The sequence below is a fragment of the Equus quagga genome, chromosome 7 (genome assembly GCF_021613505.1).
Source record: "Equus quagga isolate Etosha38 chromosome 7, UCLA_HA_Equagga_1.0, whole genome shotgun sequence".
NCBI lineage: Eukaryota > Metazoa > Chordata > Mammalia > Perissodactyla > Equidae > Equus > Equus quagga.
Window position 1 is genome coordinate 30,992,528 of NC_060273.1, and position 25,784 is coordinate 31,018,311.

Genomic DNA, 25,784 nt, shown 5'->3' on the forward strand with positions numbered 1-25,784 from the left:
GAAGCAGAAGTAACCGGGTGAGGGGGTGAGACCCCCTTAGCTGTGTGGCCTTGGGCAAGTTACTTCACCTCTCTGTGCCTCAGTCTCCCCACCTGAGATTAGTGAGGGTAACTATGCACAGTGCTCCCCTCCAGCGTTACATGAGGCGGGAACAAGTTCACGCTATGGGTTGGAAGGTTAGCACTTGGGGCTCAGTGGCCTTGATGCCTCACTGAGAGCGTGGAGCTCATGAGGTGGGGATGGGGAGGAGTGGGGAGAGTTTGGGCTGGGCGTCTCCGGTGTCCTGGAAGAATCCTGCCCACAGGTAGCACTGCGGATCCGCCCGCTCAATGACACAGAACTGGAGGAAGGAGCCACCGCCATTGCCCACAAAGTCGGGGACCAGGTGAGGCTGTAGGGGCACAGAGGGTGCGTCCACCGGGTCGCAAAGCTCACCCTCCCAGTACACACTTCACCTGCTTCGATCCCTCACTCGCCCACTTGCTCATTCTCTCATTCATGCCTTCAGCAAATGTTCAGATCCAGTGCTCCCCGCGGCCAGATGCTGTTCCAGACGCGGGTAGGGCCGTGAGGCAGACAAGGGCCCGCCCAACCCAGCTCACTTTCTAGTGGGGGTGGGGGGCAGCCAGACATCTCGGGGGGGTGCAGTGCCTCAGAGAGGAGGAAGCAGAACACAGGTGGGCCCGAAGGCCTCTCTGATAGGACGCTCGGGCAGCACCCAGAGGAGGGGGCCCAGTGGTCTCCGGGAGGGAGTGATGCTCCAGGTCCCGACGCAGGAGCGGCTGGGCTCAAGGGCGGGGAGCCGTGGGAGCGGGAGACGGCGGGGCCCAGCGCGGGTTTAGCAGGTCCAGGTCCAGGGCTGCAGTTTGGGGAAGGGGCCCAGGTGACTGCGGGCAGCAGGATGCTGCCTCGCCGAGGATTCCTGCTCCTCGGTTTGGACACGTTGGTGCCCGTCGTAGTCACTTGCTGGAATAAATGCCAAATTTTGGGGAAAACAAGATTTTGTCAAGTGAATTGGGTTTTCCCATTTGTCGTCAGAAAGGCAGCTTTAGCGAGGAATTGAATGTGGTTCCTGGGAGTGTGTTTGCCCATCCAAGGCAGAGGGCCAGGATGTTGGGGAGCCCTGGCTGCCAGCTGCCCACCAGGGTTGGGGCGCCCAGTGCCGACCCAGCCGGAGAGAAGCTGGAGGGGTGATGCTGCGGGAAGGTGAAATGGACGGAATGACTGAGGGGCGGGAGGGGCAGGGAGGCCAGGGGAACTGGTGCTGAGTTCCTAGATAACTCAGCAGTAAAACAAGACAGGGCCCTTGTTAAATCGGGGGGAAGAAGAGAGGACCCTTTAAATAACTTTTAAGACAAATAATTTGCTGGAATCTATAGTGGCTCTTAAAGTAATGTCACTAGTCCTCAGACCTCGGGGCTTTGCCCATCATGGGGGCTTGCCAGGGTCCAGCCCCAGCATGAACAGGGTCTCCTGAGGGATGGACGGCGTTGGCGAGGGAGGAGGCGGTGAGACAAGGAGTTTGGTGTCCAAGTCTAACTTTATTTTGTGTATGTATGATTTATATAGGGCTCGGGGTATGCAAGGATGATTTCATGAAACAGTCCCAGTACATATTTTTGGCTCACGTAAGCGGGTTTTTGCAAGGTAGACAATAGTCCTAAGAGTAATTGATTATGAGATAGACAGTAGTCCTAAGAGCAATTGATTGTGTGTAGGCCCGGGAGGAGTCAAGCTTCTGTAATTCTTTCCTTCAAGGAGGCTACCCTCAGCGGCCTCCTGACTCAATGGGCTGTGGCAACCACCGTCCTCCCAGAGAGATCTGTGGGGGCTACAGATTTCTTTGTTCCCTCTCCACTCCCATCGCTTCACCCGACCAAAGGACGGGTCAGAATGTTCTTCCCCTAGAAGATGTTTTTCCCCAGAACTTTCCCTAGAATATTGCATTGTATCATTCTCATTCCCAGGGCCGGGCTGACTTCCCCTGAAATAACCCCAGGTGTAGAGCAGAGTGAGCAAAAGCAGAAAAGTCAGAAGTACCGGGGAGACTCGTTGCAGGGGCACCCTGGTAGAATCCCTTGAGGGTCGCCGTGCGTCCCCTCATCTCTCTCCCGGACCGTGTCACAAGGCAGAGGCTTAACTTGAGAGGACGGCTCCCGGCAGGGGCTGACCGACCTCCTCCCAGGAGGCTCCCCGGCTGTCCCTGGGTGACTTCTGGTCCCATCTGGTAACGGGAGCCTCAGCAGCACCCCTGTGTGGGTTGGAACACCCCCCTTTCATCTTTCTCCTGCTGTTTGCCAGCCGCACCCCTGGGAGGCCACCGGCCACACCTGAAGACAGTGTCGCCTGCTGGCCCCGGCCCTGGCAGCTCCGTGGGCATCCGGGGCTGCCCGTGATTCCTCGAGGTCAGGATGCCTCTCTCCTTAGAGGGAGAACTTCTCCCCAGCGCCCTGGTTTTGGGGCTCCTGTGAATCTAAGGAAACAGGACGCTTCCGGATTCCACGGGGTGGGGGGCGGGGCTCGGGCTGAGGGGTTTGAAATGAAACAAGCGCATCATGAGAATGGAAAATCATTTCAGCAAGTCGGAACCTCAGGTTTTCCGGCACCGCCGCCCCTCTGAAGTCTCGGGAACGCTGGCACTTGGTCAGTAGGCTCCACAGAGGAGCGTTTCAGAACGATGTGGGTGACGGTGTGCGGTCACAGGTCCCCCTGGACCCTCTCCACCTGCATCCCCGCCACCCCCTGCATCATCTGGTCTCCCCTCTGGGCGTCTGGACAGGAATGTCTCGGAGTTATTCCAGAGCCCACCCCGGGCCTGGCTCCCAAAGGCTGCCTTGCCGTGCACTATACAAAAGCCCACTTTTTAAAAATTGAGGTGAAATTCACATGACACAAAACTCAACCATTTTACAGTGAAGAATTCAGTGGCATTCAGCACATTCACAGTGTCATGCGACCTCTATCTAGTTCCAAAACATTTCCATCACCCCAGAAGGAGAGCCCACACCCGGGGAGCCGTCGCTCGCCGACCGCCAGCCCCTGCCACCCCCACCTGCTTCCCGTCTCTGTGGGTTTGCCCATTCTGGATGTTTCCTGTGAACGGGGTCCTACGATACGAGGCTTTCGCCCCTGGCTTCTTTACCTAGCACGGTGTCTCCAAGGTTCGTCCCTGCTGTGTGTCGTCGCATTTGCTTTCAACTTTTGATTTTGAAGTCACTGTGGACTGATCAAAATGCTGCCAGAACCCCGCAAGGAGCTCCCCTCTTCCCTGCGCGGTTCCCCAGATGTTAACGTTGCACCAGTTAGCTTCATCCTCCCGCCCTCTGCGCACACGCTCCTTTCCCAGGACCGTTTCAGAGTAAGGTGTGGGCGTCGTGCTCCTCCACCCCCGCATGTCTCAGTGCGCATTTCTTAAAAACAGGAACATTCTGTGACCCCAGGACAGCGAGCAAAATCAGAAATGAACACTGACACGATGTCACCAGGTCTACACCTGTGTGCACATTTAGCTGATTTCTCTCAATAATGTTATTTTCAGCAAAAGAAAACAAACATTCTTTTCCGGTCCCAGACCCAGTGCAGCTGGTAGGGTTTGAACCCGCCGGGCTCGGCGCTGTGCACGCCGTCTCGTTACCGCTCACAGCCGCGGGTTCGAGTAGTGTGTCCATCTTGTGGCCCAAGGAGGTGAGGGAACGTGCCCGCGCCTCCCAGCTGGTGTGGGTAGAAGCAGGATTGGAAACTGGGCTGTGGGCTCCCCCCCCCCCACCCCCGGCAGGGACTTTTTGACTGCCCTTCCAATGCAGGCCAGGCCCATGCGCACACGCACCAGGAACTGCCCTGCAGGGGATGCCCCCAAGCCCTACTTTCTTGGATCCTTCTGTCACTGGAAGGAGAAGAAAAGCATCAAGGAAAAGCGAGCGAGCTTATGTCATGGAGCAGGTCCTGGCCAGAAGCCCGGCCAGGCCCCGGGGGCTGCTCCCAGCCCTGCCTGACTCCCCAGGAACCCGGGCAGCCCTTGCCTCCCGGGACCTCAGTTTCCAGAGCTGTGGACCCACGCAGGGGTCAGGCGGGTGGCCAGGTTGGGGGGCTCTTGGTCAGCTCCACTGTGCCCCCTACGACTCCGTGCTTCCTCCCCGGTGTCTGGCCCTGCAGGCCTGGACAGGCAGCTGAGCCCCCCCCAGACCTCCACCAGCCAGGAGCTCCTCAAGGAGTAAACAGAGCTGATTGGTGTCTAACTGCCTGCCCCCCTGTCCCCTGGGAAAGGCTCCTTTGAACCTGCCGTCCCGGAGGCCCTAATGCACAGTGGCTCGTCATCACATATTTATGCGAGACGGAGGCCCCGGGAGGGCCACCCGGCGCTCGGAGAAGCGAAGGCGGGCTGGAGAGCCCGGGTGGTCCTTTCCTTCTCCAGGTGCCTGTGGACCCCCCACTCTTCCGTTCTCTTTCCTTCGTGTGGCTCAGTCCCCTGAGTGGGAGGTAAACAGGTCGGGGGTGGACATACTTGGGGCCGCGTGGCAAGAGCGCAGCAGTGAGGCTGCGGCTCAGCACTTTACAGTTTACAGAGCCCCTTCCTGTCTCTCCGTCCATTAGTTCTTCAAAGGCCCGTCCCTGTGGAGCGCTGCCTGAGGGGTCGTGGCGGGAGGGCTGTTTACAGGGACCCCAGCCCCCAGGGCCCGTCTGCTGGCAGGAGTGCAGGTGTCTGTCCCAGGGGTGGCTGTGGATTCAACATTGCCCGGTTGCTGGTGCGTGAGTGCCGGGAGCCTGGGGGGCTGACCGTCGTGGCTGTGGGGGCCGTAGCCAAGAGACGCTGCCCCCTCGGATGGAAAGCAGAGAGGGTGCTGGGCGGGTGCCCCGCAGCTCCTTTCCTGGCTGAGCACAGAGGCCTACGCCCTCCTCGGACCCAGGCCAGGCCCCCGGAGGTCGTCGAGGCTGGGCGCCGGGCTGGGGTCCTGCTGGGGGCGTGGAGCCCGCCCTGCTTCCACGAGCAGCCCTTCCCGACCCCTCCCCTCTCCCTGCTCCTAGATGGCAGTGCTCATGGATCCCGGGGAGGACCCTGAGGACACTCTGCGTGCACACCGTTCCCGGGAGAAGGCCTTCATCTTCGACATGGTTTTCGACCAACACGCGTCGCAGGTGCCCGCCCCTCCGCCCCCTTCATCCCCCGTGGGCTGCGCCAGCCGTGGGTGTCTCACCAAACCCGGAGCCCCCCCGAGGGGGACTTGGTGGCCAGGTGGTCTTGTCCGTGACTTCTCACGGGGCTGTCCCTGATGAGCAAGGGCGTTGGCGCCTCAGGTCATCCCAGGGGCAAGGAGCAGGAGGCCCCTTCCAGGGGTGCGGGGGTGCCGCTAGGTCCCCGGGCCTGACACATGTTCTCACTTATCCCTCCGTCTGTCCACCCATTCATTCAACAAAATGATGTCCTGTCCACCCTGTGGCTGGACACACTCCCTGCCCACGGGCTCCCACCCCAGTGAGGGAGACAGACAGCCAACACGGAGAAAGGATCGCTACTAAGTGCTGTCGCAGGACCAGCGGGGCGTGCGGTGGTGGGGGGGCCTCCCTCAGGGGGTGTCTCAGCTGAGACCTTGAGCACGGAGCTGCAGACAACAGAGCAACAGAGCGGGGAGGGGTCCAGGCGGACCCCTTAGCACACCCATTCCCCAGATGAAGAGCCGGAGGCTCCACGGGGTCACACAGAGGCCAGATATTCCTCCTCCTCACCCCCTCTGCTGAGGACAGAAGGCTGCCCAGCATGTCACCTGACCCTGGCCCAGGAACCGGGCCTCGTCACCCGGGCAGAGGGGAGCCCAGGGCTCAGGGCGGGCTGACACCAAGTGAGGGACACCCACTCCTGAGCCCGGCGGAGCCGGATTGGGACCCAGGCCTCCTGCAGTGGGAGCGTCACATCCCCAGGGTGATGAAGGCTGGGGGACTTGTGGCCCCAGGACAAAACCAGGGAGGGACGCAGGGCTTGTGCTGCTCAGCCCCGTGCCCAGGTGACCTTCCCTTCCCGGGGGGAGCGGAGCCGAGGGAGGCCCCGTGCTCTCTGCACCACACCTCCACTGCCACCAAGCCCCCCACTTCTCGCTCGCAGGCCAGCCGGCCTCCCCACAGCTGGGCGCCTGAGACCAGTTGCTCACGGCGTCCCTCATGGTTCTGTGGGCCCATGAGGCCCAGCTGGGCAGACCCTCGGGCTTTTAGTCATATATGGGGGGCGGCAGTCGTCCGAAGGCCCCACTGGGCCCACATCCAAGTGGCCCGCCCCCTCGGCTCCCAGAGGACTCACCGTCAGCATGGCGTTGGCTGGGGCTGTCCCCTGGAGCCCCCATGTGTGGCTTCTCTGTGTGGCTTGGCCTTCCTCGCAGCATGGTGGCCTCGAAGCTCCAAGAGGGCAGGGGGAGGCTGCCGACCTCTCTGAGGCTCGGCCCCCAGCTGGCACGTCACCACGTCTGTCGTGCTTTCCTGGCCACGCAGGTCACCGAGGCTGGCCCAGACTCAAGGAAGGCTCAGCCTCTCAGTGGGGCGGTGGTGGGAATTTGCAGCCTCTTTAAGCTACTGTGCCTCTTTTCTGTTGCTGTCCAGCCTGGCAACCAAGTTACGATGGAGAGCATCTCAGGGGGGTCCTGCTCAGAACTCGCGGGCCACCCTTTGTCACTGGGAACGTCGCCCTCCATTCAGGACTGGGCCGTAATGACGAGGCAGGACGGACTGGCTCAGCACGGGCAGGCCCAGCTGCTGTCTGAGCTGACAGGCTTTTACTCCCGAGATCTTAATGGCGTCGGGGGTAGAAGGGACCTGGTCATTAACTCTTATGGAGCAGCTGCTGCTTGTCACAGGCTGAGCTTGGTGCTTGATGTGCGTGGTCTTACAAGCCTCACAGCAACCCTATAAAGTAGATGGTAATATTGTCCCCATTTTGCAGACGGGGAAACTGAGGCTTCAGGAGGTCAACAACTTGCCTGAGGTCACACAGCTGGAGAGTTGCAGAATCAGGACTCAGGCCCAGACTGCGTGAGTCCAAAGCTGGGGGAAAGCAGTACCAGCTTTGGAGTCTGTCCAGCCTGGGCTCAGAGGCTGCCTCTCCCTCCTGTGAGCTGAGTAACCAGCCAGGGCTGTTGGGACAGTGAAACGAAATGAGGAGCAGGGCCCAGAGTGGGCGCCCAGGAAGGGCAGAGGACGTGGGGACTGCCCTTTCTATGCAGTCCAGCCAAACCTACACACCCTCAGACACCAGCTCTGGAGGGGTCCTTTCTTGAATACCGTTGTGGACGGGGAGCTCCCTACCCACACACTCCTCTTGCTGCACGCTGCTGCCTTAAATGAAATCGTGCCGGCCCAAGACGTCACTCCCTGGTCCTAGTTTTGTCCCATACGGGGGAGTCATAATGCCCTTCGCAGATTTCCAAACCCTGCTGCAGCCTCACAGCCCTTCGCATGCTTTCTGATCTCTCCCAATTCCTGAAACAGCCCTGGAAACGACTCACAAGCGTTTAGTACCAGACGTGTGTCAGGCCTGTGGCGCGAGCTGTCACACACCTTCTCGCACCTGGGCTGTGCGGTTGGCCTTATCTCCCCCCGGCGAGGCGGCTGCGGGACCGGGATGGGAGCCCACACGCTGTCGACACCGCCCTCCCCGATGTAGCTCCCTGTGCATGTCCAGAGGCAACAGGACGTCTGCAGGCGCCACACAGCGCTCCTCTCCAAGCAGCTGGGGGCCCCGACTCCGGCCGGGCCGTCGGTTTCACCGTCTGTCCTTCTGTCTGTCCGCAGGAAGATGTGTACCGTGCCACCACCCAGCAGTTAGTGGAAGGCGTCATTTCTGGATACAACGCGACGGTGTTTGCCTACGGCCCCTCAGGTACCGCCAGGGGCAGGGTCCCAAGGAGGGAATGGGGCACCTGCCGTGCACCGGGCTGCGCTGGTCTCTCCACATCCCCGGCTCCTTTCATCCTTGCAGCCGCTCTGAAAGGCAGCTGGAATGATCTCCTCTTTACAGCTGAGAAAGCTGAGCCTCAGAGAGGTAGAGTGACTTCCCCAGGGCCACACAGCTGGTAGGAGTGAGCCTGGACTTCTGTCCATGCCTACACTGCTGCCCATGAGAGCCCACAGGTTTCTTCTCTGGAATAACTAGCTGGACTCATCCAACACTCGAAAAGCTAGGCTCCCTCTCGCCCCGAAAACTAGAACCACAGAGGGTCAGAGCTGGACGGGCGCCACCCCCTCACTGTGCAGATGGGGAAACTGAGGCCCTGAAAGCACCTAGACCAAAGTTGTAGCTCGTTTATTGCTTTCTTGCTTTCATTCATTCATTCAACAAACATTAGCGAGTACCCGTACGTGCCGGGCTCTAGGGAAGAGAGAGCAGGCCGGTCCTTGCCTGGAGAGTGGACAGATGAGGGGAAGGCGAGGCCTCCCTGTGAGGAGGCAGGCCTTAAAGGTGTGAGACAGCAGCCGTCTTCTTAGAAGAGCCGCACGGACGTCTGAAAGAGAGTCTGGGAAGAAGAGCAGCCGTGTCTCGTGTCCCCGTCCTCTGACACTGTCTGAGTCTTTGCCTCGGATCCTCCCCCACCCCGTGCCCCATTTTTCTCCCCCAGACCATTCAGACAGTTTCTTTTCCTTGTTTCCAAAATGGAAAACGTGCCTGTCAGCGGCCAGGACCGTTTGCATGGCAGAGGCGGCTGGCATGGACAGCCTCTTGGTGGCACAGCGTCCATGTAGGGTCGAGCCCCCCTCAGGAGCCCTGCCTTGGGGGTCTCGCTCCTCCCGCAGGTGCAGGGAAGACCCACACCATGCTGGGCACGGACACGGAGCCCGGCATCTACCTGCGGACCCTTGCCGACCTCTTCCAGGCCATCGAGGAGAGCCGAGACAGCGCGGACTGCCGCGTGTCCATGTCCTACCTCGAGGTGAGCCTGCGCCCGCCCCGCAGCCCCGTCTGCAGAGCGGGCGTGTTCGTCTGTGTAACGCCTCCTGCGTGTTACCCCCAGGGGCCCACTGGCCTGGGGACGCCGAGCCCCAGGATATGCAAGTCCCTGCACTTGTTTTGCACCAAAGCTGCTTCCTTTGCGGCTCTTCCGTCTCCTCCCAGATTTATAACGAAGTGATCCGGGATCTCCTGAACCCGGCCTCGGGGATTCTGGAGCTGAGAGAAGACTCCAGGGGCAGCATCCAGATCGCAGGCATCACAGAGGTCTCCACCTCCCACGCCCAGGAGGTGAGGGTCGCGGGGCCCACGGAGGGAGAGGGGCGCAGCCGCGGCGGCCACGCACCCCAGACCTAGCTCACAAGGTCCTTCTGGTTCCAGCTCAGAGCAGGGCCACACACACGGCCCCAAAGCTGAGGCCAAGCTGAGGGCATGGCGGATGTTCATGTCCATATCCCTGCTGTCCTAGCCTGAGCGCAGGGCGGACGTCGCTAGCGGATGGCGCACTCTCCCTCTGCATCCAGAGGCAGCTCAGCGTCCCTTCCTGCACGACCAGAGTCGGCCTCGAGTCTGAGAGCCACTTGCCGTCCCCGATCCTAAGTTTGCGGCAGGAAGGAGGGCCACTGGACGCTCCCCACAGCCCTCCCGTCCCTCTGCACAAGCCACACTCAGCTCTGCCCTCGGCCGGGCTCCGGGCGGGCTCGGGGAGCCTTCTTGCCTGTTCTCTCACAGCGACTCTGTCGGTCTCCTCCACACGTGCTCTGTGGTCCCAGCAGGGCCCGGCGCACAGTGGGTGCTCAGCGGAGGCTCGTTGGCCTGGTTTCCACAGCGGCTCGCGTGACAGCTGCGTTTCAGCCCGCTCGCCAGCTCCATTGAGTCCATGCGACCGCCAGGACTTGTGTATTGACAAGGGTTCCAGGGGCCGGCCCGGTGGCGTAGTTGCTAAGTTCACACACTCCACTTTGGCGGCCTGGGGGTTGCAGGTTTGGATCCTGGGTGTGGACCTAGCACCACGCATCAAGCCACACTGTGGCAGCATCTCACGTACAAAATAGAGGAAGATTGACACAGACGTTAGCTCAGGGCCAATCTTCCTCACCAAAAGGAAAAAAAATAAGGGTTCTGGGGCTGCACCTGGCTCTGTGGGAGGAAATGGGTGATCCACTGGTGATGTCTGCTGTGGGTGGAGGAAGGGACAGGGGTGGTATGAGTGTCAGCAGTCTGCCATCCCTGCTGGATTAGTTGACTCGGTTAATTAATCACTGTTGCTGCAAACCAGAAATTGCTTCCCCTGGACGAGGTTCTGCCATCAGCGTCCCAGCCATGGGGGCTGGTGAAGAGTTGCCCAGAGGAGCTCGGGGGCCGCACCTCCTTCTCTTGCCCGGGTGGGTCTGGAGGGGGCACGTGGCCACTCAGGGGCCCGTGACCACCCCTGCCTCTGCCTCTGTCTTCAGATCATGCAGCTCCTCACCAAAGGCAACCGGCAGCGCACCCAGGAGCCCACGGCCACCAACCGGACGTCGTCGCGCTCCCACGCCGTGCTGCAGGTCACCGTGCGCCAGCGGCGCCGCGGCACAGACCTGGCGGAGGAAGTGCACGTGGGGAGGCTCTTCCTGGTGGACCTGGCGGGCTCAGAGCGGGCGTCCCAGGTACCCACCCTCTGACAGGCCCCCTGCCCCCTCCACCCTCATCACAGCCACTCGCCTGTGTCCGCCTGCCCGTCAGTCTTGAGCAGGACCCTGGCCGTCCTCATCCAGTAGCGCCTCCGGCCCCTGGAATGGCGCCTGGCCACTGAACGTTTGTTGAATAAATAATTCTCAACAAGTACTGAGTGGCCAAGCCTGCTGAGCCAGTATTTACAGGGGGCGTCCTGCATGCAGCGCTCTCCTGGGCACCAGAGACAGAAGACGAACAGCACCCAGACCCGCCCCAGGGAGCTCAGAGCCTCGGGGGACGGGGGCAGACAGATGTGTGAGCGGATGATCACCGCACAGGAAGGCCTATGCTTGGCGATTCAGGGTCTGCACAGAGGCTGTGGGAGCCTAGAGGAGGGGGCCTCAGGGCTGAGCCTGCAGGAGTTTGACGGGGTGCAAGGAAGGGTGTGTCAGGTGGAGGGAACAGTGCATGCAAAGTGTGGCTACTGGGGGCAGAGTGCACAGTTTACTATAGCCCGCCTGCCCCCAGCCCTGGCCCACCGTCCTTTGTGCACCTGTCGCCGGGAGTGAGGGCTGTGTTCTCTTGCTGCAGCGGCCTGAGCGTCCGTTGAGGGCCGGGACGGAGGGGTGCGGCTCCTCCTGGAACGGGAGGCGCTGTCAGACAACACTGATATGATCAACGAGCAACATTTTTCACGTCCCCTTGTGCCCCAGGCATTTAGCGTTCATGACCCCGCAGATCCCCCCGACGCAGTGTCAGGTGGGCAGCGGCGTGTGGGTGTCGCGAGCGCAGAGCTGAGCCCGGGCAGCTGTGTGACTTGGCCGTGCGCAGGTGTACTGGGTGGAGGGTCTGGCCTTTGATCATTGAGTCGCTTCTCTCATTCATTCATTCACCCGCCCCGCACCTGGCCCAGCCGTCGGGGCACGGGCTGCTGGAACAAGCAGGGCCTGGCTGGCAGGCCCGGAGTCAGGCTGGCTTAAAATGCAGTGTTTTAATAGAAAATTGGAGGTGCAGTGAGGCCAGCAGATCAGGAGACGGCTGCGGCTGAAAGGATAGTTTCTTTGTCACAGGTCCCAGGAGGAGGGCGCGCGATGCCGCCAGGGCCGTGTGGGGAGCCCCAGGGTCTGTCGGGAGGCAGGGGGCGGGGGAGCTGTGGGCAGCAGGCTTTATTGTGGTTTGGTGGGAAGGCGGGCTCAGCATTGTCTAGTTTGGATCATTCCAGTGGGCTCTGGGGCGTGGACGCTGTCCCCGGTTATCTGGTACCCGGCCTGAGCGTGAGGACCCCGTGGAGGAGGGCGGGGCGTGGGCTCTGGTTGGCTGGTTTGCACATGAAAGGCGAGTGGCACTGCTCATCAAGCCATGCTGTGGTAGGCGTCCCACGTATAAAGTAGAGGAAGATGGGCACGGATGTGAGCTCAGGGCCAGTCTTCCTCAGCAAAAAGAGGAGGATTGTCAGATGTTAGCTCAGGGCTAATCTTCCTCAAGAGAAAAAAAAAAAAGAGCAAGATAATTGGCAGGAGTGTTAAGCGATTTGAAGGAAATATACAGGGTGACGTGGCGAAAGGTCACAGGTGGGCTGCTGTGCTGTCCGGGAGAGCAGGGTCGGGGTGCTCCCACAGGAGGCATGCTGAGCTGGGACTGGCAGGAGGAGAGAGTCTCAGTGTGGGGGTCTCCCTGGGTAACACACGCATTCATATTTTTATTATAAAAGTGGGATTGTTCTGGAGACATCCCTCTGACCCGTTTTTTGTCTCATTTAATGGCATCTTTTCAACATCAGCAGATAGCGCTACACCGTCCCTTTTCATGGCTGCGTCGTACTCCCCCACAGAATCCTGTGTCACTGCTCCCAGGGTCTCAGGAGTATACTCGGTCAGGCAGAGCCTGAGCATCCCCGGGGGGGCTGGGCTTCCTGCACCCCCGGGACCTCAGTCCCCGCCCCTGGGAACCAGGATGGGGGAGGTAGGGGGTCGAGAAAGACTGTCCTCCGAGCAGCCTGGCCTCTCCCTGCTCAGACCCAGAACCAAGGCAAAAGGATGAAGGAGGGCGCACACATCAACCGCTCCCTGCTCGCGCTGGGCAACTGCATCAACGCGCTCAGCGAGAAGGGCAGCAGCCGCACGCAGTACGTGAACTTCCGGGACAGCAAACTCACGCGCCTGCTGAAGGTACGGCCCGCAGGCTGCCACAGCTGACGGCGTCCCCCAGGACCTGCCTGTGGGGGAAAGCTCACACCTGGGTCTGAGGGCCCTTCCAGGGACCCCCGAAGGCAGGAAAACCCCGTAGAAACCATCCTCGTGACTGCACAACTCTCCCGCCATCCCGCCCGTGCTTACATGCTCCCAGGGACAGGGACCTCACTACCTTTCCCAGGCTATCTGTCCCATTATGGATGGTCTGACCGTGAGAAAATTCCTCTTTATGCCGAGCTGAATGCTGTCACCTCTAGTCTACAGCAAGGCAGGGTGTAAATAAACAAACGGGCAAAGCAATAAATGAACGTCCCCGTAGATTCAGCCTCTTGGTCTAATCTGCTAGTCTCAGAGCAGAAGGCAGTTGAGATGGGTAGGGGAGGGCGGTGCCACTGGGCAGGTGGGGGTCCTGGTTCCCGTCACCCCCAGCTGTGCCTGCCCCCGAGCAGGATGCCCTGGGAGGGAACAGCCGGACAGTGATGATCGCCCACATCAGCCCGGCCAGCACGTCCTTTGAGGAGTCCAGGACCACGCTGCTGTACGCCTACAGAGCCAAGAACATCAAGACAAGGGTGAGCCGCCCGCTCCCGCCCTCCCTCCCTTGTTCGCTGCTCACTCAATTCTCAGACGGTGCTCCCCGCCACCCTCCCTGAGGGGAGGGCCCTTCCTTGTCCCTTCCAGCGTCTGGTGGCTCCTGGCCCTCCTCGGCTTCATCCCTCTGCCTCTCCCACTATTCCCGCAGGGCCTTCTCCTCTTCCCCTGCTTTCTCCTCTTTTCTCTTCCGAGGACACACAGCTGCCACTGGATTTAGGGCCTCCCTAACCCAGGACGATCTCTTCTTGAGATCCTTCATTACATCTGCAAAGACCCTTTTCCAAAGCAGGCCACATTCACAGGTTGAGGGGTTTGGGGCGTGGACTCATCTCGGTGCCTGGCTGCGCCGTGAGCTCTCCGTGTGGTTTGATTTATTTCATTCTCTACAGCCCTCTCCCTGGGAGGGAGGTCCTACGACCGCCCCACTTTACAGACTGGACAGCTGCAGCACAGAGAGGTCAAGCAACTTCTCTAAGCTGCCACAGCTAGCGCAGAGCTGGCACCAGAGTCCCTGCCTTAAACCGCTGTGCTGGTCTGTCTACACTGCTGCACGCAGTGTGGAGGATTCCTCTCTTCAGGCTGTATGGGAATTCATTGCGATAATGCCCTGAGTGACTAGAGGTGAACACGAGAGGTGTTATTTTATTATATCGCTATTATCACCACAAACATGTGATGAACCCTCCCCACTGCCCAGCTCGGAGCTGGGCGCCATGACAGAAAAACCACAGCATGGGGCTTCTGCTCTCCCCTGAACCCTGAGCTCAGCTGGGCAGGGAGGGGGCTATTAAACCTGAATTCACCCAGATCGACACATAATTTCCAACTGCGGCACGTGCTCTAAATGAGAGCCACATGTGCTATGGAAGGGACTAACCGAGAAGACCCAGGTTAGAGGGGCCTCCGCTGAGGGGGCGTGGGGCAGGCAGGGCCCTCCAGAGAAGGTGACATTGGTGCTGAGCCCTGCTTGACTGAGCGTGTGTGACGTGCAGGGTTAGAGCCACAGAGCACCTGTGCCCCTCGACCAGGAACGTCACCCTCCACAGCCACCAAAGAGAAGTGCAGACCCACGTGCTCCAGGAGGCCGCGTCACTGGAAAGCCCCAAAGTTCCCATCGAAGGGGGTGGGACTAGCAAGCTGGTGCGTCCCTCCTACGGGCCGCTTGCTCTGCAGCTGTTGGAGAGGACAGGATGACCTCTCTGTACAGATGGACGGCCTCAGACGCACGGCTGGATGAGAAAAGCGAATTAAGGAATAACAACCGTAGTCTCACGTGATTTACATAAAAACCCGGAGCCTAACCTCGACCCAAAGAACCCCCATATCTATCTCTGTAGATACACCCCCACACGCGGAACCGCGCAGAGAAGGATCTGGGACGGCACACGTCAGAACGATAGTAGTGGTGACACGTGGTAGGATTTTTTAAAAAAAACTCTTGATGAGTGGTTAGAATTTTTTTGTTTTTTTGGTGAGGAGACTGGCCCTGAGCTAACATCTGTTGCCAATCTTCCCCCTCCGTTTTTTTCCTCCCCAAAACCACAGTGCAGAGTTGTGTATCTTAGTTGTAAGTCATTCTGTTTCCTCTCCGTGGGACGCCGCCCCAGCACGGCTTGATGAGCGGTGCGTAGGTCCACGCCCAGGATCCAAACTGGGGAACCCCAGCCGCCATGCAGAGCGTGTGAACTTAACCACTGGGCCACCGGCCAGCCCCTGAAGTGTTTTTATTGTGGCAAAATATACGTACCATAAAATTGATCGTTTTAACCATTTTTAAGTGTCCAGTTCACGGGCGTTGAGCACAGTCACGTTGTTGTGCAGCCGTCACACCGTCCGTCTCCAGAACTTCATCTTCCAAGACGGAAACTCGGCCCCCGTTAGACCCTGACTCCCGGCCCCTCCCCAGCCCCTGGCGCCCGCCGTCTGCTCCCTGCCTCTGTGGCCCTGACTCCTCCAGGTTCCTCTTAGAAGTGGAATCACACGGGGTTTGTCCTTTCTGTGACCGGCTTATTTCACTGAGCATCATATCCTCACAGGTCACCCAGGTTGGAGCAGGTGTCAGAGTTTCTTTCCTTTTTAGGGCTGAATAGCATGGATTGGAATTTTCATGGCAAAAAAATGTGTTTGCACATTTCTGGTGGAAATGCATCACTGTTAAAACGTTTCCTTCATGGGGGGTCGGGGGGTCAGCCTGCCCTGACCATGGCCTTGACCCCTGCCCCCCAGGTCAAGCGCAACCTGCTGAACGTGTCCCTCCGAATCGCGCAGTACACGGACGTCATCTCCGACCTGCGCCGGGAGATCGAGCGCCTCAAGTCCAAGCTGGAGACGCGGGAGACGGACAAGAGAAGCGACCCCGGCGGCCCGGATGTGCAAGGTAGAGCTGAGCATGGACCCGCAGCCTCAGTCGGCTGTGCCAACCCCTCCCCGGCGCTGTGTGGTTGCGTCCCTGCCCCGTGGGCCATGGGATCCGCCCGTCCCAGTGCTCGGTGCTGGGTCCACTCTGAACATCGGCATCCGGGGAGCCGGTTACCTGCCTGGGGGCTTCTGTCTCGCCACCACCTTACTGTGTGACCCTGGGCCAGTGCCTGGCTCCGGCTTGAATTTCCTACCTGTAGAACGTGGGGAGTGGGCTATTTTCTCTGCTTTCTTCTCATTTCTTCCCTTTGTACCTTTCCTCTCCTTTTCTTCTCCCTTTCCTACTGTTTTGTTTTTTCTTCCCCGGTATTTTTTTTTTTAATAACCTTTTTATTTTGGAACAATCTTAGATTGACAAAAATAGTTGCAAAGATAGGACAGAGAGATGCCAGCTTCTCCTGATGTTAGCGTCCGGTGCCTTTAAAAAAAAAAACTGCTGAAGGGGAGCTCACGGAACATAACATTCGTTGTTTTGAAGTGAGCACTTCATCCAGTGGCACCTGGTCCCTTTGGCGCGTCCACCCCGTGCAGCCACCGCCTCTGTCTGGTTCCCAGACATTTCACCATCCCAGAGCGAAACCCCACACCCACCGGGCCGTTTCTCTCCGTTCCTCCCTTCTCCCCAAGTCGGTTTTATTTAGGCCTCCTTTTGGGGTCAGAGCGCACCAGAATTTTCCCGTAAAACTAATCAGTAAGTCAGGAGGGTGTCCTTAAAAATACCTGTAACCAAGACAAGTTCAGTAGACATGAGTCAGGCACACACACATACATGTTCTTTTGATTTATTAAGATAAGTTTTACCATAGTTTATAAGGGACTTTTAGAACTCAATCAGAAAGAGCAAACAGGCCAGTTGAAACCAATGGGTGGAGAAACGAACAGGCAGTTCGCAGAATTATTCCCAGTGGCCGATAAACGCGTGAAAAGTGCTCAGCCGCGGGAGGAAATGGAGACACAAATTGAAACAATTTTCACTTCTTGGACTGGCTACAATTAAAATGTCAGGTGCTGTTAAGTGAATACCATAAAGTAATATAAAGCTAAGTGTGGAAAGGGCAGCCTGAAACGCTAATATTGGGAGTGTAAATTAACGATCTCTCTGGAGGCTGATTTAGCAGAATCTGTTAAAACTTGAAGCATATGTGTTCTGGGCCCCAGCAGTTTCTCTCCTGCAAATCTATGATGAGGTGCACGAGCCGTGTGACCACAAGGTGCCCGTCGAAAGGGACGGGACAAGCAACCTGGTGCGTCCCTCCTGGGGGGCCGCTCGCTCTGCAGGCTTTAGAGAGAATGGGGAGGACGCATCTGTGCAGATGGACGGCCTCCCCGCGCACGGCTGGATGAGAAAAGCGAATTAAAGAATAACAACCATAGTCGGGTAGAATTTACCCGAATTTACCCACTCCAAACCCCGTATAGCAGAAAAGGACCTAGAAGGGTGCACATCCTCGTGCCAGTGGCTCCCTCCGGGGCAGGGAGAACAGGATCATCAGACGATCAGACGATGGTGAAGAGGTCTTCACGTCTTAACGTCGTATTTGAATTTCTGTAAGAAAAATGTGTTCCCGTATCAGTTGTGTAAATACCGCCTCTTTATTGTAATCGCAGGATGTGTTTATCTTTCAAAACTTGCAGAATCCTGCAAAGGATAAGAAGAAAGCAGAACTCACTGTAGCTATTTCACAGACTTCTCAAGAGCCTACCGTGTAACGGGCGCAGTTCTCAGTGGGGGAGATGCAGGGGCAGGGACGTCCAATGGCCCTGCCCTCAGGAAGCATGCGTTCTCATGCAAGAGAGACACCGAATAAGGAAGGATGAGATCTGAGGAAAATAAAGCCAGGCGGGGACAGAGATGCAGGAGGAGGGGAAGGGGTGCTATACAAGCTGAGTTATGTGGAAGGTCCTCTTAATTCCTGCCCTCAGCATGCGCAGGAACGAGCCATACAAAGATCCAGGTTCAGAGTCTTCCGGCAGAGGGAAATGCATGTGCAAAGGCCCTGGGGTGAGAACGGGTTTGGTGAGTTCAAGCATCAGAAAGAGTTCCCTGTGGCCGGCACGCGAGGAGAAGGGGTGTGCTGGGAGATGAGAGTCCCACCACAGGCAGGGCTGGAGGGTGCACAGGGGCCTGGGTTTCTCCCGAGCATAGTGGGCGGCCAAGGAGGGTCCGAGCAGGAGGCCGACGTGCTGAGAGCCGCCTTGAGACTGTAGTCACGCGTGGAAGAGAGGCCGCTCAACAGGCCTGTGCTTTCCCTCGGCCTGTTGTTGGGGCAGGGGCAGGTGGGGGATTCTGCGTGGTTGGGGCCTTGCCTGGCGAGTGTGATGGGAGTGGAGGACGGGGAGGTGGCCGGGGTGACTCCAGGGTCACCTGTGATCGCCAAGTAGAGGAGGGAATTAGAAAATGCACACAACTTTGTATTTGGGGGAATTTCCAGTACTGCAGAAGGAGAAAAGAGTAGAGCGAGCCTTCCCGGAGACCCGCCACTGGGTTTTGCTGCCTCTGTCGTCCCGCACTCTTCCCACGCCATGTTATCTAGATGCAAGTTCCAGACATCATTTCGTTTTATTCCTAGATGTCAGGATAATCCCTGAAAAGTAGGGACCCTTTACAAAGACATGACCACAGTCTCATGTCCACGCCTGGAAAAAATAGGAACCATAATTCGTTCCCATCATCAGATAGCCAGCTGGCATTCACGTTTCCAGCAATCTCACCCACGTCATCAATCTCTTCTGTTTTTGAAAGAGGATGCCAACAAGGTCCACACGTTGAACCGGGTCGATAAGTCTTTCAAGTTGCTTTCACTCCCTGGCTTCCCGTCCCTCTTTTTCTGGTTTTCCTTTCGGTTCTTGGTGGAGACACTGGCTCACTCGTCCCGTGGCGTCTCTGACCGTCTGATTTCACCGACTGCACCTGCCTCTGCCCTCTCTGTTCCGATAAATTGGTAGTTGTGTCTAAAGGCTTGGGGGGGGGGGGGGGGTTTAAAAACTTTTTTGAAAAACAAAGTTAAGAGCATGTTGCATTTAGGGGGTGATAGCTCAAACGCAGTGGGCAGGATCCAGGGACTGGAGGGGCCCTGGGCCAGGGCAGTGATGAGCCCGGAGGGCTGCAGCTGGACCAGTGACCTCCTCGGGGGCCCGTGGAGTGGGAGGCACGGGTCCATGGAGGCTGGGATCTTCGGGGTGCAGGAAGGAAGGTCCTTGGTGGTGGCTGGACTGTCTGAGGATTTTGGAGTCACCGAGAACGATGACGAGAGCAGCGGTGAGGAGAAACTCGGAGAGCCGGGTGTCAAAGTCGCCCGTGGGTGAGAGAGAGTGGCCACTGCTCTGAGGAGGGGCTGGTGAGAGGGTCCGTAACTGGCTCCTCAGAGGAGTTGGGAGAAGAGCATTGAGAGAGAACATGTGTCTGAAGGAGCCTCGAGGAGCCGGGAGGATGGTCACCCCAACTCAGGCCCATGACCGGGGGATGGAGAGAAAACAGCCACCTGGGCAGACCACGGCCATCATTTTCCTCCAGCTTCATTGAGGTAGAATTGACGTGTAGGGCTGTGTGAGTTTAAGGTGTGCAAAATGATGATTTGACACACGGATGTATTTGAAATGATTACCACATGAGCTTAGCTGGCACCTCCTTCTCCTCATGTAAGGACCATTTTGCTTTTGTTTTGGGGGTGAAAACATTGAAGATTTATTCTCTCAGCAACTTTCAAGTATACGATGCGGTATTGTTAACTGTGGTCGCCGTGCTGTGCTTAGATTCCCAGAACCTTCTCACCTTGTAGCTGAAATTTGTCCCCTTTGACCAACGTCTCCCCATTTCCCCTCCCCCGCAGCCCCTGGCAACCACTATCCATTCTGTTTCTATGAGTTCACATTTTTGCTTCCTCGTATATGTGATACCACGCAGTGTTTGTCTTTCTGTCTCTAGCTTATTTCACTCAGCAGAATGCCCTCCAGCTCCATCCACGTTGCTGCATGTGGCAGGATTTCCTTCTTTTTTATGGCTGAATAGTGTTCCATTGTACGTATACACCTCTTCCTTTGTATCCGGTCGTCCGTCGATGGACTCTTAGGATGTTTCCATGTCTTGGTTTTGGGAATAATGCGGCAGTAGACGTGGGAGTGCAGATGCCGCTTCGAGACAGTGGTTTCGTTTCCTTTGGAGACATACGCAGAAGTGGGACAGCCCGGTCACATGGCAGTTCTATTTTCAGTTTTTTGAGGCACCTCCATACTGTTTTCCATAGTGTCTGAACCAGTTTACATTCCCACCAACAGTGCACAAGGGTTCCCTTTCCTCCACGTCCTCGCCAGCACTTGTTATCTCTTGTCCTTTCGATGAAAGCCACTCTAACAGGTGTGAGGTGACATCTCATGCTGGTTTCGATTTGCGTTTCCCTGATGATGAGTGAGGCTGAGCACCTTCTCATGCACTCGATGGCCAATTTGTGTGCCTTCTTTGGGAAGACGTCTAATCGGGTTCTTGGCCCATTTTTTAAATTGGATTATTTGCGTTTTGCTATTAAATTATATTTGTTCCTTATATGTTTTGGATATTAAGCCCTTGGCAGATACATGGTTTGCAAATATTTTCTCCCATTCCATAGGTTGCCGTGTCATTTTGTTGATAGTTTCCTTTGCTGTGCAAAAGGCTTTTAGTTTGCTAAAGTCCCACTTGTGGATTTTCGCTGTTATTGCATGTGCTTTTGGTGTCAAATCCAAAAAGCCATCACCAACGCCAATGTCAAGGAGCTTTTTTCTTATATTTTCTTCTAGGAGTTTTGTAGTTTCAGGTCTCACATTTAAGTCTTTAATCCATTTCGAGTTAATTTTTAGAGATGACATAAGATAGGGGTGAAATATCCTTCTTTTGCATTTGAATATCCAGTTTTCCCAGCACCATTTATTGAAGAGACGATTCTCTCCCCACTGAGTATTCTGGGCACCTTTGTCGAATGTTAATTGACCATACATGCACGGGTTTATTTCTGGGCTCTTGACTCTGTTCCATTGGTGTTTGTGTCTGTTTTTCTGCCAGTGCCATGCTGTTCTGATTGCTGTAGCTTCGTAGTATAGCTTGAAATCAGAAGGTTGATGCTTTGAGCTTTGTTCTGCTTTCTCGGGATTCCTTGGGCTACCTGGGGTCTTTTGTAGTTCCACATGAATTTTAGGATTATTTTTCTATTTCTGTGAAAAATGCCGTTGGAATTTTGATAGGCAGTACATCAAATCTATAGATGGCTTTGAGTAGTATGGACATTTTAACTCTTCCAATTCATGAATATGAGACATCTTTCCATTTTTTGGTGTCTTCTTTCTCTCATCAATGTCATATAGTTTTCAGTGTATAGATCTTTCACCTCGTTGGTTAAATTTGTCCTAGGTGTTTTATTGTTTTTGATGCTTTTGTAAAGGGGATTGTTTTCTTTATTTCTTTTTCAGATAGTTCATTCTTGGTGTATAGAAACACAACTTATTTTTGTATGTTGATTTTATATCCTGCCACTTTACTGAATTGTTGATTCATTCTAATGGTTTTTTGGTGGAGTCTTTAGGATTTTCTGTATATAACATCATATCATCTGCAAACAGAGACTGTTTTATTTCTTCCTTTCCAGTTCTGATGCGTTTTATTTCCTTTTCTTGCCTGACTGCTCTGGCTACGACTTCCAGTATCATGTCGAATACGACTGGTGAGAGTGGGCACCATTGTCTTGTTCCTGATCTTAGAGGAAAAGATTTCAATCTCTCACCATTGAGTGTGATGTTAGCTGTGGGCTTGTCATAGATGGGCTTTATTATGTTGAGGTACTTTCCTTCTAGCCCCATTTAGTTGACAGTATTTTATTGTGAAAGGATGTTGAATTTTGTCAAATGCATTTTCTGTATCTGTTGAGATGATCATATGTTTTTTATCTTTCCTTCTAAGTGTGGCATATCACCTTTATTTGATTTGCGTAAGTTGAACCATCCTTGCATCCCAGAGGTAAATCTCGGGTGATTATGGTGTATGATCCTGTAACACATTGTTGAATTCAGGTTGCTGGTATTTTATTGAGGATTTTTGCATCTGTATTCATCAGGGAAATTGGCCTGTAGTTTTCTTTTCTTGTGGTGTCTTTATCTGGCTTTGATATCAGGGTGACACTGGCCTTGTAAAATGAATTTGGGAATGTTCCCACCTCTTCAGTTTTTTGGAAAGATTGGCGTTAAATCTTCTTTGAATGTTTGGTGGAATTCAGCCATGAAACCATCTGGTCCTGGGCTCTTCTTCCTGGGGAGGTTTTTGATTACTGATTTAATTACTTTACTCGTTATTGATCTCTTCAGATTTTCTATTCATGATTCAGACTTCGTAGGTTGTATGTTTTTAGGAATTTATGCATTTCTTCTAGATTACCCAATTTGTTGGCATGAAATCGATCACAGCAGTCTCTTCTCACCCTTCGTATTTCTGTGGTATCAGTTGCATGTCTCCTCTTTCATTTAAAGTTTCATTTATTTGAGTCCTCTCGCTTTTTTTCTTGGTAAGTCTAGCTAAAGATTTTTAAATTTTGTGTATCTTTTCAAAAAAAATCAACTCTTAGTTTTGTTGATCTTTTCTATTGTTTTCCTAGCCTCTGTTTCATTTATTTCTCCTCTGATCTTTGTTGTCTGCTTCCTTCTGTTAACTTTGGGTTTCATTTTTTTCCTCTTTTTCTGGTTCCTTGAGGTCACTGCTATCATTTTGGTGTGTACCTTTCTGGATCTTTTTCTGTGCATGTAATTTTGTACACACAAATGTATCTAGAGAGGTACATGGTTTGCGTGTCTGTTTATAGGGAGGGGTTTGGCTTTGGGTTTTTATATAAATGATATCAGACGATAGCTATTATTCTTTAACTTGCTTTTCTTATCCAACGATGTGTCTTGGAGGCCATCTGTCTGCACAAACGGGTCACCCTCATGCTCCGTGACGGCCGCAGAGGGCTCCATAGGGTGGACACGCTGAGTCTGCCTATCCCGTCCCCTTTGATGGGCACTTGGGCTTTCCAGTCACACAGGCCCCTTGAGCACGTGGGTGCCTGTTTCTCTTTCTTAGATTTGGGGGGGCTCAGGATTCTGTTGGAGCGAGAGGGTGAAGGAAGCTTTCAAAGAGAAGGGCTGTGGGTGACGACAGGCTGAGTCTCATGGGGCCAGCAGGGGGCTTGGGGGGCGGGTAGGGGGTGGAAGATGGGATTCTTGTAGAGAATTTACAAAGCTAGGTGATGACAGGGAAGTTGGGACCTCTTTGGGGTCAGGGGTCAACAGGGCTGCATGCCACAGTGGCTTTCACCCTCCTGGCCTCTTGGTTATTGGGACCGGTCTTAGGTGGTCCGTAATGAGGAAGCAGACAGTGTCATGGAGGGGATGGTGGTCTCTTGGTGAGCCCTGAGGGGACGGTGGGCTTCCCTGGGGTCCTGCTGTGGCATGCCCGGGGTGGTGGTGGGATGCTGGGTGCATGGCTCTGTCAGGAACGTTACTGCATGAGCGTTTCCCAAGATGTGAAGTGCTCCCGGAAAGCCTTGTTTTAATGACCGCAATGCTTCGGTCATCTGGATGCACCATAATCCAATCCCGGATTGCTTGACATTTAGGGAAAAGGCACCCCTTGACCACTCAGGGAGCAGACTATGGACAGACTGCATATGCAGCTACCTGTTGGGTCAGGCAGGGGAAACCATCGATTAATCACAGGGCAACCATTACGTCGGGACTCACCGTGGGAGAGAAAAAGACAAAAGCAGTTGTTTTCTGTGCAACTTACATTCTAGCAGGAATGGCGGATGTTAAACATTTATCACAAAATGTTACATAATACTGATATGCAGGGGACTGTGAAGAAGGCAGGATGTTATCAGAGCAGGTGGCAGTTGGACCCAGATTGAGGGTCTAGGAGTGTTTCCCTGAGGAAGTGAGGTCTGAGCTGAGATGGCCTAGCCCAACCCCACCCCTCCTTGGATTTCTGAGACCCAAAACCAGGTAACCTGTCCCCAAACCAGCCAAAGAGAGGATCTAAATCCCTCTAAATTATCTATCCATTTATCCACCCATTCTAACATCCATCCATCCATCCATCCATCCATCATCTATCCATCATCCATCCATCCATTCAACTATTCATCCTTCCTTCCATCCATCCACTCACCCATTCTAACATCCATCCATCCATCCACCCATCCACCCACCCATCATTCATCCTTCATCCATCCACTCATCCTTCATCCATCCATCCATTATCCACCCACCCAGCCATCCATCTACTCACCCATCTCCCGTCCAGCTATCCATCCACCCATCCATGCTTCACCCATCCACTCCTCCATCATCCATCCAACCAGCCATCCACCAGCCATCCATCTATACGTCCCTCTGTCCATCCATCCATCCATCCATCCATCCACCCATCCACACATACATATAGAGCATCTTCTTGGGCCAGATGCTATTTTGGTGGGCGAGCATGGAGTTCAACCCTGGCTTAGATGGCACTGCTCCTGGTACAGCCAGCTCTCTTCCTGCCTCCAGTCACGATCCCCCGCCACGACACAGAGGAGGACGGCCGCATGCAGATGAACAAGATCCGGGCACAGCTCATCGGCGCCTTCAAGGAGCAGTTGGAGATGCGGCGCAGCCTGGTGGAGCTGGAGAATACCCACATGGAGCTGCACATCGATGTGTCCCGCCACCTGCTGACCATTGCCGAGTGAGCGCGCCTACCCGTGGCCACCACCCAGGGCCCCCGCGCCGTCCCTCCCAATGGGGCAGGGAGGCCAGCAAGGACCAGAGGGGGCCACTGGTGGGAACTCCTGCTTTGCTTGCTGTCCAGCCTCCCTCTCCTGCCTGCAGGTCCCCAAGGGAGACTCTAGCCAGGGGCACCCTCTCTTCCAGGCAGGACCTGGTCCGTCCCTCTCCGGCTCTCCTGTACCTGTAGTTAGGCTGGACCAGGTGGGAGGAGGCGTCCGGGTCCTTTTGCTCTCTCTCTCACAGGCTAGAGCTCAGAGCCAGCCCTGCAGGTCAGCTAGGATCAAGCCCAATTCACAGAGGACGCTGTGGGGGCTCCGAGGGGACGTGGGTGTGCCCCGAGTTACACATCCATTGGCCAGGGCTCTTTCAACCATTCCACACCTCCTCCTTGTTCACTCCTACGGGGAGTGGACTGACCACGTGTAGAGGGACTGACCAGGCAGCGTGTCATCCAGGCAGGGGCACACGTGAGGGCGAGAGGCACAGCTATTAACAATGTCACGGGGTGGGGGCGGTGGGCCCAGTGGTGCAGCAGTTAAGTGTGCACGTTCCGCTTTGGCGGTCCACGGTTCGCTGGTTCAGATCCTGGGTGTGGACATGGCACTGCTTGGCAAGCCACGCTGTGGTAGGTGTCCCACATATAAAGTAGAGGAAGATGGGCACGGATGTTAGCTTAGGGCCAGTCTTCCTCAGCAAAAAGAGGAGGATTGGCAGCAGATGTTAGCTCAGGGCTAATCTTCCTCAAAAAAAAAGAAAAAAAAAAAACCAGAACAATTACACGAGGACAGCGGGTGTCACCCGGGACTGCCCTGGACAAACTAGGACACAGAGCTACGCCCTACGGGTGCCTTATACAGGGCTGTGATTTAAGTCCATTTCTTCTCTAATCCTTCCCACATTTCTCCTCCTCCGCCTCCTCCTTCCGTTCTGTTTATTTTCTTAATTGCACAAACGGCATGGTCCCTGCACTTGAGGAATTCTAAATAAGAGGAAGTGGTCTCTCCATCCTATCCTCGGCTCCCCTTCCTGGCTCCCTCTGGGCCGCCTCTCTCGCAGTTTCCCTGTGATCCTCGTGATGTAGATTCCGTCTGGCAGCTTCATGCGAACCCTGAGCTGGGGTCATCGTGGTTGATCCTCACAGAGCCCCACGGTGTCCTCTGTCATCCAAGTTTTACAGCCCAGGGGATGAGGCTCAGAGAGGGCGCATTTACAACGCAGGTGGCCCAGGGTCACCGGCC

At 55.7% G+C, this 25,784-nt stretch overlaps 1 protein-coding gene across 1 annotated transcript in view; it reads left to right on the forward strand.

The window, feature by feature from the left end:
• Positions 1-25,784, forward strand: part of LOC124242023 (kinesin-like protein KIF19) — a 78,643-nt gene that overhangs the window by 835 nt on the left and 52,024 nt on the right. Inside the window, exons 2-11 of the mRNA XM_046666482.1 lie at positions 305-385; positions 5,023-5,133; positions 7,771-7,858; positions 8,770-8,906; positions 9,089-9,214; positions 10,378-10,572; positions 12,595-12,747; positions 13,221-13,343; positions 15,592-15,778; positions 24,328-24,505. Coding sequence (XP_046522438.1) covers positions 305-385; positions 5,023-5,133; positions 7,771-7,858; positions 8,770-8,906; positions 9,089-9,214; positions 10,378-10,572; positions 12,595-12,747; positions 13,221-13,343; positions 15,592-15,778; positions 24,328-24,505 — 1,379 coding nt within the window. The remainder of the gene's footprint in view (positions 1-304; positions 386-5,022; positions 5,134-7,770; positions 7,859-8,769; positions 8,907-9,088; positions 9,215-10,377; positions 10,573-12,594; positions 12,748-13,220; positions 13,344-15,591; positions 15,779-24,327; positions 24,506-25,784) is intronic.